Raw genomic sequence first — 18,238 nt, forward strand, 5'->3', positions numbered from 1 at the left:
GCCTGACACCACCCGCCTACCACAGCCACCCAGGGACCGGCACCAGCGGCACTCGTACCCGTTCTGTGCTTGGCATGACCGGGACTCGGCCTCACCCAGAAATAGGCCCCGGCGGGAATCCACCCGTGTTCCATCTAACCTTGGCCACATCCATGATGCCTCCTCGTGCACCAGCACTTCCCGGGACATACATCCACCCAGCGTCTGCTCTGACACGGGACTTGCACCCATCCAGCACCCACCCCTCTCCCGGCCAGGAGCTGCACCTGCCCAGAGCCCACCCAGCACCTCACATCCACAGGGAACATGGTGCCCACCCTGCACCCCGCAGGATGCAGCACCTTACCCCGACCCTGCATCCACCCCACTTCCACCCAGACACAGCCTCCCGTGTTCACCCAGCTGGGGCACAGCAGGATCCAGACATTGTCAGTTTAGGAAACAGGGCAGGGCTTTCCTCTCCGCTAAAAACACTTCCCATATTGCTTCTATCCCCACCTCCCTGACTGCTTTTAACCCTAATGTCAGCTCTGGAGCAGCACCAAATGATGGCAGAGCCCAGCACATCTGGGAGGGTAGTTCAAAGTTGGGAGTTGCCAGCCAAGAACCCCCCAGGACGGCAGTCCCAGCTAGGGACAGGCGATGCTGTGCTAAAGGGCAGTTGCACACTCTGAGCACAGGTGGCTGTGCCAGGCACACACACAGGGCACAGCTGGATGCTGAAGTTTAGGAGCACCCATGGCACCCCACAACTCAGTTCATGCCCCGCGTGTTGGGATCTGCATTGTGCACAGCCTCCATGGGCCACAGGCACACCCACAAGGATGAGAGAGCAGCCCACACTCCCAGCACAAGGAGAAGAGGGCAGCACTAGTCTCCACATAGTTTATTTCCTTGACTCTCAGTAACAAAAACAAACTAGGTTTTTTCCCTCCCCTCCCAAACCACCTACCCACCCCCCAGCTTCCCCTTGGCTCAAACATCGTAGTTGGGGTTCTTGCGTAGGATAACAAATCCCTCCAGGATGGGCGTCACAGGCACGTGCTCCTCTGTGGCCAGCTCTGCCCGCTCTCCGTGTGCCAGCAGAACTGGTGTTGTGTGAGTCTGGAAGCCAGTGATGGTTTTGGGCTTGCCTGCCTGGCCCACCACATCCACAGCCTGAGAGAGAGAGAGAGTGAGATCAATGCCAGGGACAGAGAGGGACACCAGCACAGCCCCTCCCCAGCCCTGGCTGCCCCTTACCTGTCCTACCCGAACCGACACGGGCAGAGGCCGCAGCTCCTCATCAAAGGTGACCAGCATGCGGGGCTGCATGGCAGCAACAAGGCCATAGAGAATGTAGTGGGACTTGCCCAGGATAACTGGAGGGAAGACAGAAGTGAAGGGGCTGAGCAATGCCCACGCTGCAGGGCAGAGAGAACTGGGGGGACAGAGCCAGCACCACTCACTGTTGCGCACATCCAGGAAGGACACGAGGACAGTCAGCAGCCCAGCCACAGCCACCTGGCTCATGAGCTGGCGATCACTGTGGTATGGGCATAGGGTGAGTGTCCCCTTGCCCAGATGAGTCAGGCCCTGGTGTGGCAGAGAAAGTACATAAAAGAGTGATGGAGTAACCTGGGACTCTGAGCCCTGCCCTCAGGAGGGTGACACCCCCAGGACACCACTCTCCTCCCACACCCAGGACAGGGACCCCAAACTTCCACAGACAAACAGTGAGCACAGTATCATCACCTGTGCCAACCGCACCATGAAGAGATTGTTGGGGTCTTTGGCGTGGTACTGGGCCAGCTGCCGCAGCATTGCTGCCAGCCGGGCGTTGTTGGTACCTGGGGACAAGGAGGCACAGAGAAGTGTCCAAGGCACGGGTCTCTCACCTTTCCCCCAAAACAAACCCCAAACCAGGCTGTTCCCAGGCTTACCACTGCCCACCATGCCCATGGCAAAGATGGAGTTGTAGGAGACCTCGGGGTCAGCGTCGTGGGAGAACTTGCTGAGGGTATCAAGGATGTTGAGCCGGGGATTGGAGACTGAGATAAGAGCCAGGGCCAGGGGCACGGCCCGGCGGAGGGTGGGCTCCCCGTACCGCAGCTGCACAGAGGGGAGGTGGGTGTTAGATCACCAAGCACAGCAAGGTCTACTGAGATGTGAGGCAATACCCCGTTTCTATTCTGAGGTCCCTTTCCGGCTCTGTGCTGTCCCCCTGGTGTCACTCACCAGGTGGCCGAATGTGCGCAGGCCCATCTCCGCACCGATCTCCTCGCCCATGGCAATGAGCGCGATCCCCAACACCGCCACGCCCTGCAGATACACAGGCCCTGAGTGCCAGACAGGGAGCACCCAGCCCAACACCCAAGTTCTTAAGCCTCTGTGCCCACCCCAAGCCTAGGGGGACAGGGTGAGCAGGGGATCCTGTTGGGAGCTGTTTTCCCTCTGCTCTGACACCACAAGGGCCCTAGGAACCCTTCCAAGGCCAGGTCCTGCTCCAGGAACACAGACCCCAGCCAACATTTCCCTACCTGGTGAGCACCCATGTCAGCTGAGCTCTCTTTCTTCTCCTTCTCTTTCTTGTCCTTTTTGTCCTTGTCTTCTTCTTTCTCCTTGGAGTCAAAATGCTCACTGCAGATGTGCAGGAGCTGTTGCACCTTCAAGACATTCCCTGAGCCTGCGCAGAAATTGGAGGGCCAGGATCAGCAGGCAGAGGACCCTGGACCTGCTCCTTCTTACCCCAACCTCAACCAGCCCAACTCACCCGCATAAGCACAGATATCCACCAGTGTGTTGGCAAAGCTGCGGAACGGCTCCGACACCACCTCCAGCGCTGCCAAGATGGCCTCAATTGCTTCTCCCTTCCCTGTCAAGGAAAGCATAGTGGTTAAAGGATAGGATGGAGGGATGCTCCTACCCCATGCGCCACTGGCACTGCCCAGCCTTACCCAAGTGGTTCAAGCCCAGGCCAAGTGGCAGCCACCGGGCGTAGGTGTCCTTCAGTTCTGTCTCTGATTTCTCCATGATGGTCTGGAGGATAGTCGAGGTAACATCTCCATTGCAGGAACCCACTGATATCATCCCACAGGCCAGGGCAGTCACACCAGCCACCTAGTGATGGGGGAAGGAGCCATGTCATACACAGGGACAGCTCAGAGTAAGCTGGCCTATAGCACTAGGTATCCTTGGTCTCCACTTCCTATGAAAATCTGGGCTACTGGGAGACCTGTTGGTTTCCTATCCTCCTAAATCTGCTGCAGTCCCACTGTGGCAACAGCTCAGATAAGGAAAATAGGGCCATGCTATTCTGGCACAGCACAGTGCTAAGCAGGGACATGTGGCCTTGCTCTTGGAGCTCAAGCTGGCTGCAGGACAGTGCCTGTATTCCCAGGAGCTCTGGGGCACTGGATTGGGAAGCAGGAATCACAGGCAAACCCTGCCTCATGCCCTACCTCCATGCTGGACTTGGAGTCTCCCATGACAGGCAGCAGCAACGTCAGGACATCCTCGCGGTTGGAGCCCGCATACGCCAGTCCCAGCCTGCAGAGAGTCCAGAAGGGTGTGAGGGAGGAGCTGCACCACCCTGTGCAGCACGGGGAGGCTGGGGCCAGGCCCTTACCCAAAAATGGCTCCAATCCTCATGGTGTTGCTGTTGTGGAGGACATAGTCAGACAGGAGAGCCAAGGCAGGGTCACATTCATTTTTCACCCCTGAGTTAACAATGCCACAGGCCAGGAGGGCTCCAGACTGCAAGGCAGAAGCACCATCACACACTAGCCACCAAAACACAAAGCTCCCTGCCAGCCAGTGACTGATGTCACCTCACACATCACATCCACTCCCCAGGATGGGCAAGTTGGTACGAAGTGGGCAACGCCACTCTGGATCAAGCTGAGAAATTCAAAGCTCATAGCTCTGTGACAAGGGGAGCCCCCAGGTTGCTTCAGTCAGTCCCCAAGATACCACCACCTCACTGTGAGCTGCTCAAAAGCCTGGGACACAGGGCATCCAACCCTTCTCTGTGCAGGAGCCGAGTTGCACAGGGGCCCAAAGCAAGGACCATTCCCCAGCCAGCTGCACACTCAGCTCACAGCAGGACTGCCCCACGCAGACACAGAGCCAGGATCTGTCACTGACCTTGATGTAATCCTCTGACGAGTACAGGTACTTGTCGATCTGTGTGAGCCCCCCATCCACGTCCCACAGCAGGATTGTGCCCAGCGAGGCTGCAGCACTCAGCATCCCTGTGGTTCCAGGGAAGAAAGGCCCTCAATCAGGCCTGAACTGACGTGCCCTGTCTGGGGCTTGTGGTAGCCAGGGACCTAGGCCAGCTCAGCCACTCTTACCCCAAAAGGGACAGGGTGGTAACCCCAAGCCTAGAGGCACCTCCAGCCCTGACCAGCCAGCTAACTTACCATGGTCCTTGTTCTTGTACAACCATTTATTGCCATCATCTGTCAGCAGCTTGTCCTGTCCAAAGGCAGCATTCACAAAGCCGTTCACAAAGGAGGAGGCCAAGTTCATCCGGGCTGAGTCCACTTGGGAACCACTTCCCCCAAACCCTGTGGAACAATGACACGGTGAGGAAAGCAGCAACAGAAGCCCTGCCAGCCCTCAACATGCAGCCATCCCACACCACAGGGGAACAAGGACCTGTCCCATCACCAGCAGGAAGGAGAAGCCCAAATCCACAGGCCAGAGACCATGGGCAGGCCATCCGCCCACCTCAGATACACATCTGACCACACAGGCTCAGAGGTGCTGGGCAGCCTCAAGAACTCCACACAGGCAGGGACCATAAAGGCCACAACACAAGCGCTTACGGTTATTCTCCAGGTGGGTTTTGTAAATATCATCTGGCACTTTAGGCTCCATGATGTCCAGCTGCAAAGACAAGGGAGAAGGAGGTTACCACCTGGCCAGCACATCCTACAATGGCAACCTCTTCAGGAGGTGTCTGGCCCAGATCATAGGGATGATGGATTTCTTCTCAAATCTTGCCACAGAGCCTGGCAGCCAGGGCAGCCACAGCTGGAAGTAGCCTAGGGTGCTTTTCCCAGCTGGGATACTCACCTCTCTGGCTAAAGCCAGGAAATTGCTGTTGAGCTGGACATTGGACATGATCTCTGTTAAGTCCTCGTACTCCTCCACATCCTCGTTCAGCTCCAGGAAGACCCCATGGCGGCCCAGCATAAAGGCCATCTGCTTCTGGACAACTCTGTGCAGAGGGGAGGGGTTTCCTGAGTGCCCAGAACCCAGCAAGCCCCAGCACAAACACAGGTTCACCAAGCAGTGAGCAGCCTGCCCTGCCCAGGGCATACAGACATAATCCACTCCTGCCCATCCTCATTTCAGGGATAAGAGTCTCAATCCAAACCCCCAGACACCTCTAACAGTGACAGATCCAACTTATCTCTGCCCAGATGGGGAGCCTTGCCTCACCAGGATGAACAAAGGCCACAGAGGGCAGGGAACATCTCCGCTTACACATCTTTGCAGGAAGTGAAGATGTCCTCCACCAGTTCCACATCATTGAGCATCAGAGCCAGGCGTAGGGCTTCAGGGTAGCGATTGAATTTGCGGAAGATGCCCAGGGCACAGCGCAAGAGAGCCGAGTTCTCGGGCTCCGGGACATAGCTCACACAGCTTTGAGGAGACAGACATGAGGGTGACAACCAGCTCAGGCAACCTTGGCCCCACAGGGATCAGGCCCCATCCAGCACTTCAGCCTGCCAAGTCCCCTCACCTGGTCAGGTAGAGGCACACTTTGGAGTAGGCATTGTCATCAATGTACTTCTCCAGCATGTCCATCTGCTCTATCTCCATGAGCAGGTCACAGGCCTCATGCTCTGCATTGTGGGCCATGTTGTAGGGGACGATCTCCTTGACCAGGGTGAGGAGTGTGTCCCTCTGAGCCTTGTCAGCTTCATCAATCTCCTGCCACTCCTTGGCCACCTCTCCTGCCAAGTGCCTGCAGGAACAAAGGGACAACACCACTACAAAAACCAGTTTCACTGAGCCATAAGAACATGGAGCAGCTGCTCCCAGTTAGCCAGGGCTGTGTACTATTTATGGAGGCTCTGCATTCTGCAGACCTTATGGGGGACAAGGCCAGAGGAGAAACAGGGTTTAGACCACAGATTTAGAGGCCACAGCAGCAAGACCTCTGCAGCTAGAAAACCATCGTGCATAGAGCATGAAGTGACACGTATGCAGGTGTGATAGCAGCAGCTGAACACACGGCCAGGTAGTCAAGACACATCCCCGCCAGGCCAGAGCTAAAGCACTCCAGGAAATTCCCCTGAGCCCTTATCCTTCCCCTCTGGTCCCCCTCAGGCTTACCTGACATATTCATGCCCCCAAGATGCCAACTCCTCTTGGGAGCCCACCAGCCGGTACTTCAGACACTCACGCTCCCCACTCATGGTCATGGCCAGGACAGAAATTATGTCTGCTGCAAAGCGCTGCAGAAAGAGTGCAGAGCTCCAGACACAGGCCAGGCACAGGGAACCAGGGGCAGGCAGGGACACAATACCCTCCCTGTGTCTGCAAACCACCACAGGTGGCAAAGGTACCATCCTGACAAGTTATAATCCTCTGGAGCAAGCCACAGAGACTGCTGTTAGATCCCAGGGACCAGAGGGCTCTGTGATTGCCTGCCCGAGCACTGTCCCCTGAGTCACATGGGATGGTGGGGCCAAGAATTTCTACCTTGTTCTCTCCTGGAGCCATGTTCTCATAGATCTCCTTCAGCTTGCCATAATGGGGCCGTAGGAACTTGAGGGGTTTGGGAACAGAGGTCATGGAGGTGGTGGAAGAGCGGATCTGCCTCCGCAGCTCCTCCAGGGCTGGGCGGTAAAGCGACGTGTCTTTCTCCTGCAGAGGGAAGCTGCCTGTCAGGGGCTGGTTCCTGAGCCACCACCTCACCAGCCCACCCCAAACACAGCCATGGCTCTTAGCAGAACAGCCCCCCACCCTGGGCTGCCTCCTTCAGCCCAAGAGCTGGAGAAGGAGGGCACAGCAGGGTAGAAAGCTTCTCTCACATCATGGACACAGAGGTCCCTTGGGCACAGGTCAGACAGGCAACAAGGCTGGGGGACAGATCACAGCAGATAAGCAGGGGCCTACCCCACTCAAGGTAAAATCCCCCCATCTCCACTGCACAAGGAACAGCCATAAGCAAGAGACAGAGTCAAATCCTGGCCAGGACTCCTTGCTGAGGGACACAGCACAGACTCACCCCCAGGCGCTCCACCAGCATCTCCAGCTCATCCTGCAGCTGCTTGTCCTCCTCAGACTGCCAAAATGCACAGGAGAAAGCAGAGTTAAGGGTGCAGAGCACAGGAAGTCTCAGTGTGACAGAGGCAGGGATTTCATCCCAAGCTGCAAGGGTACCAGGACAAAGTAATGCACTCATTGCTCAGGGCACCACCCTGCCCAAGTGCTGCCAGGGTGGAGCAATGCTCACATTACTGGGGATACCATCCCTAAGAAACCACCCATTCCCGGGCTGTGAGATGCACCTCCCCTATTACTCTGTGCCGTATGAAAACAGCCCCACAGAGAAGAGCACGTCAGGTCACAGCCCAGCGGGGGCACGCCACTGACAGCAGCCCCTTCACCCACAGACTGTGTCCCCCCAGCCCACGGGGACTCCCAGAGCCAAGGTCACCCCCGTGCTGGGCAAAGCGGGGATCCCTCCACAGTGCCCACTGTCACACACACACACACAACACTGGTTACACCACAGCTTCCCCCACCAACACTCCTCTGAGACCCCGGAGCCCCCCGCCCAGAAATGGGAACCCTCGATTGCGTCACGCGGGCACCCCATGACGTTCCGGGGCCCCGCTGGAGGGAACCCCTCGCTGCCGTCACGCGGCCGCGCTGGAGGGAGTCCCCGGAGGGATGCTGGCCGCCCCCGTGACGCGGGATGACGTCCCATTCCCGGAGGGATGCCGGCCAACCCCGTGACGCGGAATGACGTCCTGCTCCGCCGGTGACGCGGGCCCGAACGGGCCGTGACTCAGCTGCGGCCCGCGGCGCGGCGGCACTCACCAGCTCCTGTTCCTTCTCGGGCCCGGAGGGCGGGTCCCGGCGGTCCCGGCCCCAAGGCGGCGTGGGTTTCTCGTCGCCGCCCGCCCCGGGGCCGCCCTGCACCCGGCTCTGTCCGCCGCCACCGCCCGCGTCCATGTTCGCCCGGCCGTGCTTCCGCCGCACCGCGCCTGCGCAACGCCGTGACGGCACCGCCGCGCGCCGGGGGCGGGGCCAAGGGCGGGGCGGCCCCACGTGCGGGGACGCCGGCACCGACACCGGCACTGAAACCAGTACCGACACTGACACTGAAACCGGTACCGGCACTGAAACCGATACCAGCACCGACACTGAAACCGGTACCGGCACCGACAATGACACCGACGCTGACACTGACACTGAAACCAGTACAGGCACCGACACTGAAACCGGTACCGGCACCGACAATGACACCGACGCTGACACTGACACTGAAACCAGTACAGGCACCGACACTGAAACCGGTACCAGCACCGACAATGACACCGGCACCGATATTGACAGGGACACTGACACGGGCATCGACACTGACGCCGGCACCGGCACCAGCACTGACCCTGACACCGGAACCGACACTGACACACCAGTATTGACACCGACACTGGCACCAATAGTGGCACCGGCACTGATGCTGACATTGGCAGCGGCACTGGCAGCTGGAGACCCGGAGTTCCACCACCCTGGCTCGGGCAACGCTGCCACCCGAGCTGGACAAGTGAAGTAGCATTGCTGGCAGGGTTGCGGTGGCCCCCACATGTCACAGACACCCGTGGACAGCCTGGTGCCCCAGCACCTGTGTTCACACGCACTCCTCCGTGCTGTGTCCCTGGCTCCGCAGTTGGGGCAGATGGCGCTGCCTTCACTCTGTCCCGCCTGGCACCCTGGGGAGCGCTTCCACCCCTGAACAGTGGCACACCGGGCACCGAGTGGGTGACCTGCAGTGACACCTTGTCCCGGACAGGCGGTCACACAGGGCTGAGAAGTATCGAGGCAGGATGTGAAGTTGTGCACAGCCCCGGCCTTCTCTTTGCTCACTGCCAAGGCTCTAACCACGGCTGTGCACCCGTGTGTGCGTGTGCTCTGGCATGGGCCTAAGGGTGATATCGGGGTGCCATTCTTTAGGTACCGAGGACGGGGTGTCGGCGTGCGTGTGTGCATCCACCTGTGCGGGTGCTGCGCGGGGGTGTGCCCTCGTGCTGGAGCACGGCGTGCTGCTGCCGCTGTGCACCATTACCGGCCGCTGCCGGCGCCGGTGACCGGTACCGTGCGGCGCTGCTGTGCTCCCCTGCCCTGAGTGCTGAAGACAGGAGCCGGTCCTTGTGACCCTGTGTGCGTGTGCCGGTGCCCGCTGCGGGCAGCCGGATGTGAGCCCGAGTTCTGCTGCCCGTGCCGGTCGGTGAGGGCGCCGGTCCGAGTGCCGGTGTCGGTGAGGGAGGCTGCGGGTGCCTTTGCGGCTCTCCGGGGGTGCAAGCGGCGTTGCCGGTGCAGACGCCGGTACGGAGCTCCTCCCGTGCGCACGGCGGTCACCCTGCTGGGGCGGCCAGGCCGAGTGGAGCTGAGCGGTGCTACTGGGCTGGGCACCGGGGTCCCCGCTCCAGCCCCTCCCGGGCCGCCGGCCCCCGTCGCCCCCGCCCGGTGCCTGCGGTCCGCGCGCCGCCGGTATCAGCCCTTGCGGCTCCATCCCTCCGGCGCGGCCCCATCTCCACCCGGCCCCATCCCTGCCCAGCCCCGGTGCCGGTCTTGGCGGCAGCGCGGCGCCCGGTGCGGGCCATGGCGGCGGCGGAGGCAGGCGGCGCTGCGGCGGCGGCGGGGGCCCGGCGCGGCCCGGGCGGGGAGCGGAGCTAGGCAGGAGGCGGCCCGGGATGGCCAGGATGAACGTGGCCCTACAGGAGCTTGGACACGCCGTGAGTGCCCGGGGCAGCGGCGCGGCAGGGAGGAGGGCAAGAGGAGGGGGGACGGGAGTCACTGGCGAGGGGCTCGGCGAGGGGGACAGCAGGGGGTCGGGGCACAAGAGAGCGCCGGGTCTGGAGAACTCAAGCAGCTGCAAGGGCTGCGGGGGCTTCGGGAACCAGAGAGAGGGAGGGAGGGCGGGGGGGACTGGTGGATTACGGGGGGCGGTGAGAGCCTATGGGATGCAGGGGCTGCATGATGCCGGGGCTAAGAGAACTGAGTGGCTAGAGGGTCCCTGTCCCCCACGGTGGAGGAAGAAGGACCCCCTCCAAATCCCTGACTGGGGTTGGACAGACAGAACTGGGGTGGTTCAGACATGGCCCCACAAACCCCACTCCACCGAGTACGGTAATGGTGCTCATAGGGTGAGCCCCAAGACAGCACCTCTGGAGGGGGCAGGAGGCCCTGTCCCCATGGGTCTCAGCCCTACAGAGGGGGTAGGAGGAGCCCCAGAAATAGGCTCCTGCCTTGAGGATGCCACAGAAGATGCTGGAGAGGGGGTGCTGGCTATTGCCGAGGATGAAGACCACCCAGGAGTGGAAAGGAGCACGTTGAGGAGAGCTGGGGTGGTGGGGGGGGGCAGGCTGGCCAAGCTCCTACAGGATGCTGAGCAATTCTTCCTAATGCCAGCACCTTCCAGGAGCCCAACTCAGTGGGGGGTTCCTGCCATCTCCTGCCAATCCCACCCTCTGGCTGCAGCCCTTGGTGATGCCCCCTCCCTATCCCAGCAGTGTGGCAGTGGGCAGAGCTGGGCATGAGGCACTCTCCTTGCTTTCCCCCTGCCCATCATCCCTCCCCCCCCAGCTCCTTCTTGGCCTGTGACAGCAGCCCTGCAGGCTGGGCATTCACTTTAGTCTGCAGCACAGACTGGAGGGTGAGCTGCAGCCCAGACAGGCATTAGCTCTGAAGCCTAAGGATAGCTTACAACCAGCGGCATTGCTGATTCTCTTCCACCAAAACCTCCAGCATTTTCTTCTAGCTTATTCCCCCCTCCAATGCTGTTGGCTCAACTCCACCACCTCCCTCTTGGCTGAGTCCTCAGCAGCCCTCACGGCTGGATCTGTGCCTGGCGAGACCAGGAGTAAGGGGGATCCTGCCCTGCTGGTTGGTACACACTGCAGTGCCCCTTCTCCCCTTGCACACTCTGTCCTGCATCCTGGTCACCCCGGAGCCATGATGGGGCTGGAAGCACTTCCAGATGTTTCAGACCGGTGCACATCTGCATGGAAAGTTCCAGTCAGGGGAGGAGGGGTGAGACAGCAGCACTAGGAAACCGTTGCTTGGTGACAGGGACCATGTCTCCGTGGCGATGTGTCACCTGTCGGCAGGGCTGATGCCATGGCTATGCAGAGGGATGCTCTGGTGACAGTCCCCAAGTCCTTCATTAGCAGCTCCCCCCATGCTTTCCAGGGCCACACAGGGCTGGGGACAACCTCTGGGGGAGGCCCAGGCACACTGAGGGGGGTAAGGGGCTGCCTCAGCCCCGCTGTGTACTCCGTGAGCAAGCACTCGGCCCTGCCATAAGAGCCAGAGGGTGTGGCAGGGCGGGGAAGAGCTACCCCCACGCCCCTGCCCCAGCCCGCTCCCTCCCTTAGCAGATGCCCAACTACAAGCGTGCCACGCTGCAGGACGAGGAGGGGCCGGAGCCAGCGGGGGATGGAAGCGCCTCTCCCGACAGCGTGGAGGTGAGGTCTGCCCCGGCTCCTCCATCCTTCCCCTCTCCATCCCCTCTAGCCCCCGTCCTTACCCTCTGGGCCCTGCCTGCAACCAAGTGGGCAGTGGGAGCAGGGTTGGGAGCCAAGCCAGACATGGCTGTCCCCAGGGATGTGCTGGGAGTCAGCCAAAATGCAGCACAGAGTGTGCCTGGACGATCGTCCTTCCTTGTGGCTTAGGGGGAGCTGCCAGGACCCACCACCGGCTGGCCAGAGCTGGTGGGGAGGGATGCCCTGGTCCCCACCTCCTCATGCAGCCACACCAGGCACTGGGGAGTGGCAGGGAGGGAAGGGGGGCAGTGATGTTCGGCCCCCGATGGTGCGATGGCAGGTCCTGCTCCTCCTGCCCAGGTGGGGTTCCAGAAGGGGCCGGGGACGCTGCTGAGCCGCCTGGCCTCACGCAGCCAGCTGGAGATGGTGCTCTGCGCTGTCGCCGTCTCCCTGGCCCTGCTGCTCAGCGTCGCCGTTGTCACTCTGGCCATTCAGTACCGCAGAGGTAGGGAGACTTGGCAGCAGTGTTCCCACACCCGGGAGGACACGGGAGGATGAGGAGTGATGGGTCAGCCCTGGGTACCTGCACCAGGTACTCTGCCCATCCTGGGGTACAGACAGGGCTTGGCCCCGCTCCGTGCCTCAGTTTCCCCCAGTATACTCGCCCAGCCCCAGGCATGCCTTCCCTGCCAGATCCCTCTCACAGCACGTGCCTGACGGATGCCTGTGTCCGGGTGGCCAGCAAGATCCTGGAGGCCCTGGATACAGAGACGGACCCGTGCCAGGACTTCTACCAGTACTCGTGCGGGGGCTGGATTAAGAGGAACCCGCTGCCCAACGGGCGCTCCAAGTGGAGCACCTTCAACAGCATCTGGGACCAGAATCAGGCCATCATGAAGCATCTCCTAGGTGGGCACCAAGGGGTCACAGACACTGAGGGGGTGACCCCTGTGTCACTGGGGCTGACCCACAGCCTCCCGCAGAAAACACCACCTTCAACTCCAGCAGCGAGGCAGAGCGGAAGACACAGCGGTACTACCTGTCCTGCCTCAAGGAGCAGAGGATAGAGGAGCTGGGCTCCCAGCCCCTTATGGAGCTCATCGATAAGGTGGGCAGACACCTACACGTGAGCCAAGCTGTCAGGGCTCAGCCCAGAACACCTCCTGCTTAGCTCTTCACATAACCAGGGAGGGAGTAACCTCGGGGATGCACCCCGTGCACCCCATCACTCCCTGAGGTGCTGGGTCTGTCTGCTGGCAGATTGGGGGATGGAACATCACTGGCTCCTGGAACCAAACCAGCTTCATGGAGGTACTCAAAAGCGTGTCAGGCACATACCGGGCAACCCCCTTCTTCACGGTGTATGTTGGTGCAGACTCCAAGAGCTCCAACAGCAACATCATCCAGGTTGGCACCTTGGCCCCCAGGGGTGGCAGACACCAGGAGACACCAGAATGTCTATGCTGCCCCTCTCTCCCCACAGGTGGACCAGTCGGGGCTCTTCCTCCCATCCCGGGATTACTATCTGAACAAGACTGCCAATGAGAGGGTGAGGCTGGGTGCTGGGCATGCTGCCAACAGCAGTCAGGGGAAACCCATGGCAATGGGGTGCGAGCAGCACTGGGACACACCTGGCATATCCATCCTGCCTGTTGGGTGCCCACCCCAGGGAGGTGGGATGAGCTGTGGTTGGCACTGAGGCAGGGCTTGGGGTTCCGCAGGTTCTGGCAGCATACCTGGACTACATGGTGGAGCTGGGCACACTACTGGGGGGCACCCCAGAGCCCACCCGCCTCCAGATGCAGCAGGTGCTGGACTTTGAAACCCAGCTGGCCAACATCACCGTGCCCCAGGCTGAGCGGCGGGATGACGAGAAGATCTACCACAAGATGAGCATCGCTGAGCTGCAGGTGGGCATGGCCCAGAGCAGCCTGGGGACACCCTTGTGGGACATATGGGGACTTGTCCAGAGGGCACTAAGGGGTCTGTGCCCATTGCTGTCCTCACTCTGGGACACCCTGGGCAGCCCTATTTGCTGTGGGACATGTGCTGGGTGGTGAAGAGTAGTGCCCAGTTGTTACCATTTGGGGGAAGCCGCCACCATTAAGAGCAGCAGGAGGGGTGCAGAGAAGAATCTGGAGTGGGAAGGACTTTGAGTCCTTCCCAGAAAACACAGTTCCTGCCCCAGGAACTGAGCATGCTGAGCAGGATGCAGCATAGCCATGCCAAGCCCCTGGTGCCACATTCTTGTGTCCCCTCCAGCTGCTGGCCCCTGCCATTGACTGGCTGGATTACCTTTCCTATGCCCTGGCCCCACTGGAGCTGGCAGACACGGAGCCTGTGGTGGTGTATGGGGACACCTACCTTCAGCAGGTCTCTGACCTCATCAATGACACTGACAGGAGGTGAGGCTCCTTCATATCCCTGGCTGTGGCCCCCGTGGCAGGGACACATTTTGGGCTCATCAGTGTCTTGCAGTCATAGACTGTGGTGAGCTGCAGCATCTTCTATGCCCCTGCAGCATCCTGAACAACTACCTGATCTGGAACCTGGTGCAGAAGACGGCCTCCAGCCTGGACCAGCGCTTTGAGACAGCCCAGGAGAGGCTGCTGGAGACACTCTATGGCACCAGGAAGGTAACAGAGGGCCCTGGGATCAGACCTCTACACACTCAGCCTGGAAGCAGCCAGGACCTCCTCTGTCCTTCATATGCCCTTGAGATGCTAAGACCTGGATGCTTCAGCAGGAACCCAGGGATTGTCTTTTGGGATAGGGGTTTTGCTGCTGCCTATCTTCCCTCTGATGAGGAGGCAGAGCCAGGCTGGATGAAGGCAGGGGGGCAGGGGAGTGGCATGAGGGTTTCACAGACTCTCATCCCGTTCCCACAGTCGTGCACACCCCGCTGGCAAACCTGCATTTCCAACACGGATGACACACTGGGCTTTGCGCTGGGCTCCCTCTTCGTCAAAGCCACCTTTGACCGGGACAGCAAGGCCATCGTGAGAATACTTCTGTCCCCATCCCCTCCCCATCACCATTCGTGGGAACCCCAATCCCACCCAAGCCCCAGGGCTAGAAGGCAGGGAGCTGGAAAATGGGGCCCCTAGCCCTGGGGAGGTTGTACCCTGCCCACCCTGTTCCCACCAAGGCATTGTGGGGGGTAGGGGGCCTTCATTGCCTCCTCTCCCCAGGCTGAGGAGATGATCAGCGAGATCCGTGCAGCCTTCGAGGTATCCCTGGACCAGCTGGACTGGATGGACGAGAAGACCAGGCAGGCTGCAAAGGAGAAGGTGACCCCAGGGAGGGAAGTGGATGGGAAACCTCACTCTACTCATGTAAGCCCCCTAATCTCACTGATGGGGCCTCTCCCCATGCAGGCGGATGCCATCTACGACATGATTGGCTTCCCTGACTTCATTCTGGACAACAAGGAGCTGGATGATGTCTATGATGGGGTAGGGGGCACCTGGCTTGTGAGGGAGAAGCTTGGTCATGCCAAGCTTGGGGCGAGGGGGGGGCCCATTGTTGAGCGATATCCCTATTTGGGATGTTATGCAAAGCCACCCAAGTACTGAGTTCATCCTGGCCAGGGTGTGGGGAACCACCCCAATGGACCTGTCTTCATCCCTCCTCTTCCTCACCAGTACGAGGTCTCTGAGGACTCCTTCTTCCAAAACATGCTCAACTTCTACAACTTCTCTGCCAAAGTGATGGCCGACCAACTCCGGAAACCCCCCAACCGTGACCAGTAAGGGGTGGGCTTGGAGGGGGAGGAGGGGTGGATGTGACCCTGGGTGCCTCCCCTGATTCAGTGGGAAGGAGATCACCCTCATGGCGTAGCACAGCACAGTAGGTCACCTGTGGTAGCTGTAGCTTATCCCCAGGCAAGGTCCTTGGTAACAGGATGGGGGCAAAAGTGTCAACCTTGGGCAGGGCCCTGTGGTGGGCAGTGGCACAGGAAGGGGCTGGAGCTGGGGTGAGAGAGGCACACCCCTGCCTGTACTCTGTCCCACCTCCCTGCCCAGGTGGAGCATGACCCCACAGACTGTCAATGCCTATTACCTGCCCACCAAGAACGGGATCGTCTTTCCTGCTGGGATCCTCCAAGCTCCCTTCTACGCCCGCAACCATCCCAAGTGAGTCTGGCATGGGGGGCACCTCCTGGAGTTAGGGGTTGGATCAGGGCCAGCATGCCACAGAGTCCCTTTACAGTCACAAATAAAAGCCCTGAAGAGCTTGAGTGTCTCTCAATGCTTTACATCCTGCAGTCAAGACAGCCTGAGTCCCCTTAGGGCCATCAGTGTCCCCAACAGGAGTGATTCCTAGCTGGGTCCCAGCTGGAGCAGAATGTCACTGGGTGTCCAGGCAGAGATGGGGTGGGCTGCAATGGCATCATTAACACATCCTGTACTTACCTGGTTCTTTCCCATGGCCCCGCAGAGCCCTTAATTTCGGTGGCATCGGTGTGGTGATGGGGCACGAGCTGACCCATGCATTTGATGACCAAGGTGAGAGCCTACAGGCAGCGCTGGCCCTGACCCCTGTCACCTTCCTGTCCCCCCAGCCCCTGCCCCTGGCATGGGGAAGAGGTGCCCTGGGTGCACAGGGGTCCCGCTTTGCCATCCATTGCATCATGTGTGCTTGTGCCCCCCTGGCCACCCCCTTCTATCATCCTGTCTCCCCAGGTGGCACCTGCCGATTCCTTCCCCCGGCTTCTCTGTGCAGCTTTCGCTTCATCCGCTTGGTGAGGACACAGTGTCTGCAGCCCCAGCCCCCTTCTCATCCTCCTCCCTCCAGGGCATGGGATGGGTCCCTCTCGCATCCACTCTGCCTTGCACCTTCACCACAGCCCCGGCGCCGACATGGGGTCAATGAGGGAATCTGGGGTCACAGATGTGGGCTGGGTTAGCAGGAATGCACTGGGGGATGCCTGGGGACCCAAGTGCATGGCTGAGCCCCAGGCAGAGACTGCCCACAGTAGGGGCTGGGGGACACCTTCTCCCCTGGGCGTGGACCCAAGGTGCCAGGTCCCCCTGGCATCCCCCAGTGCCCATTCTCCCACCACATCCCATTCTGCTTCGGGACCCCCTGCAGCTGAAGGGCTGCACTGGGATGGCTTCCCCTGGTCCCACCCCAACCCACGGCTCGGTCCTGCAGGACGGGAATATGACAAAGAGGGAAACCTGCGGCCGTGGTGGCAGAACTCCTCCCTGGAGGCCTTCAAGAACCGGACGGCGTGCATGACGGAGCAGTACAGCCGCTACACCGTCCACAGCGAGAAGGTCAACGGGCGGCAGACCCTGGGCGAGAACATCGCCGACAACGGCGGGCTCAAGGCAGCCTACAACGTGAGTGCCGCCATCCGGAGGGGACACGAACCCCCGTGCCTGTCTGTCCCTTCCCGGAGCTTCAGGCCAGCTCTCCTGCAGGCTTACAAGTCCTGGCTGCAGAAGAACGGGGAGGAGAAGCGCCTGCCAGCCCTGGGGCTCACCAACCACCAGCTCTTCTTCGTGGGCTTTGCGCAGGTAGGGCGGAGCTGGATGATGGGCTTCCCGTGCCTCCCGGGCTGCTCGGAGCCCCCCCGCAGCTCCCCATCCCGCACCGGGGGGATGCTCGGTCCCCATCCCTGAGGCTGCTCCGGCTCCGCCAGGTGTGGTGCTCCGTCCGGACGCCCGAGAGCTCCCACGAAGGGCTGGTGACCGACCCCCACAGCCCCGACAAGTACCGTGTCATCGGCACCCTCAGCAACTCCCGGGACTTTGTCGAACACTTCGGCTGCCCCCTGGGCTCTCCCATGAACCCCGGCAAGCACTGTGAGGTGTGGTAGGGACGGGGAGGGTGCTGGGGACAGAGGGGATGATCTCTGCTGTGCTCCCCCTCCCCAGACCTCAGTGGCTGCCGGAGCTGGCCACGGGCAGAGCGCAGTCCCCCTCCTGCGCTCACACTGCACACCCCCCCTCTGCACCCTCCCCGGCACACACGGCCCCGCACCAGGCACCCGCCGCAGCCCCATCCACGGCTTGGGGCTGTACACGGCCGGCAGAGAGGCTGTAGCATCCCCAAAACGCAGTTCTGCCCCCCAACCTTGATGTGCTTGAGTCGGGCACAGCTCAGTGTCCCCTGCGCTGCGTCCTCCCCTCAGGCGGGCAGGTCAAAGGGGTCCCGGGGAAAGCATTAGAGCCACGATCCTCCTGCTCCTGCCCCTCGGCCTGCCGCAGATGGAGGCTGGGGGCTACCCGGCTCCGCGCTTCCCTTGTCCCCTCCCACTCCAGCTTGGCTTCCCCATCCACCTCTGCTGGGACCAGCGGGCGGCAGCGGGGACTCTGGTGCCTTCAGCTGTGGGTGGCTGTCGCCGAGTTTATTTAACGATTAAAAGCAGTTTCCACTTACTCCAGCAGCTCCGGGTCCTTGGCGGTGCCGGGGCGGGGGGAGAGGGAGTTCAGGACCGCTGTGGGGGGCGACTGCGGGGCTGGGGACGCGTAGGTGGTGTGACACCTCGAGGGAGGGGAGCGGGGGCGACATGT

General features: G+C 60.9%; 2 protein-coding genes across 3 annotated transcripts; one reads left to right on the plus strand and one right to left on the minus strand.

Annotated features, from left to right (window-relative positions):
- Positions 1 to 871: 871 nt before the first annotated feature.
- Positions 872 to 8,213, minus strand: PSMD2 (proteasome 26S subunit ubiquitin receptor, non-ATPase 2). The gene is made up of 21 exons (XM_009089081.4): positions 8,047 to 8,213; positions 7,229 to 7,285; positions 6,700 to 6,864; positions 6,331 to 6,452; positions 5,735 to 5,959; positions 5,476 to 5,634; positions 5,062 to 5,206; positions 4,812 to 4,872; positions 4,404 to 4,550; positions 4,126 to 4,232; positions 3,608 to 3,735; positions 3,441 to 3,528; positions 2,937 to 3,099; positions 2,753 to 2,854; positions 2,520 to 2,665; positions 2,218 to 2,301; positions 1,923 to 2,091; positions 1,735 to 1,829; positions 1,449 to 1,575; positions 1,243 to 1,361; positions 872 to 1,158 (listed from the first exon to the last, which is right to left on the minus strand). Exons 1-21 carry the CDS (start codon positions 8,179 to 8,181, stop codon positions 976 to 978), a joined length of 2,727 nt encoding a protein of 908 aa, XP_009087329.2. The 5' UTR covers positions 8,182 to 8,213; the 3' UTR covers positions 872 to 975.
- Positions 8,214 to 9,874: 1,661 nt separating this feature from the next.
- Positions 9,875 to 18,103, plus strand: ECE2 (endothelin converting enzyme 2). 2 transcript variants are annotated; one of them, XM_030226974.2, is made up of 19 exons: positions 9,875 to 9,965; positions 11,610 to 11,696; positions 12,075 to 12,219; positions 12,408 to 12,623; positions 12,698 to 12,822; positions 12,975 to 13,121; positions 13,198 to 13,263; positions 13,436 to 13,624; positions 13,977 to 14,119; positions 14,236 to 14,350; positions 14,603 to 14,713; positions 14,906 to 15,004; positions 15,092 to 15,169; positions 15,359 to 15,462; positions 15,740 to 15,850; positions 16,155 to 16,222; positions 16,872 to 17,062; positions 17,144 to 17,239; positions 17,365 to 18,103. In XM_030226974.2, exons 1-19 carry the CDS (start codon positions 9,924 to 9,926, stop codon positions 17,539 to 17,541), a joined length of 2,310 nt encoding a protein of 769 aa, XP_030082834.1. In that variant the 5' UTR covers positions 9,875 to 9,923; the 3' UTR covers positions 17,542 to 18,103. The 2 variants fall into 2 exon arrangements, with proteins under 2 accessions (XP_030082834.1, XP_030082833.1); XM_030226973.2 differs by having other exon boundaries at positions 9,887 to 9,965; positions 11,607 to 11,696.
- The last annotated feature ends 135 nt before the right edge of the window (positions 18,104 to 18,238 follow it).

This window comes from Serinus canaria, chromosome 9 (assembly GCF_022539315.1).
Source record: "Serinus canaria isolate serCan28SL12 chromosome 9, serCan2020, whole genome shotgun sequence".
Classification (NCBI taxonomy): Eukaryota; Metazoa; Chordata; class Aves; order Passeriformes; family Fringillidae; genus Serinus; species Serinus canaria.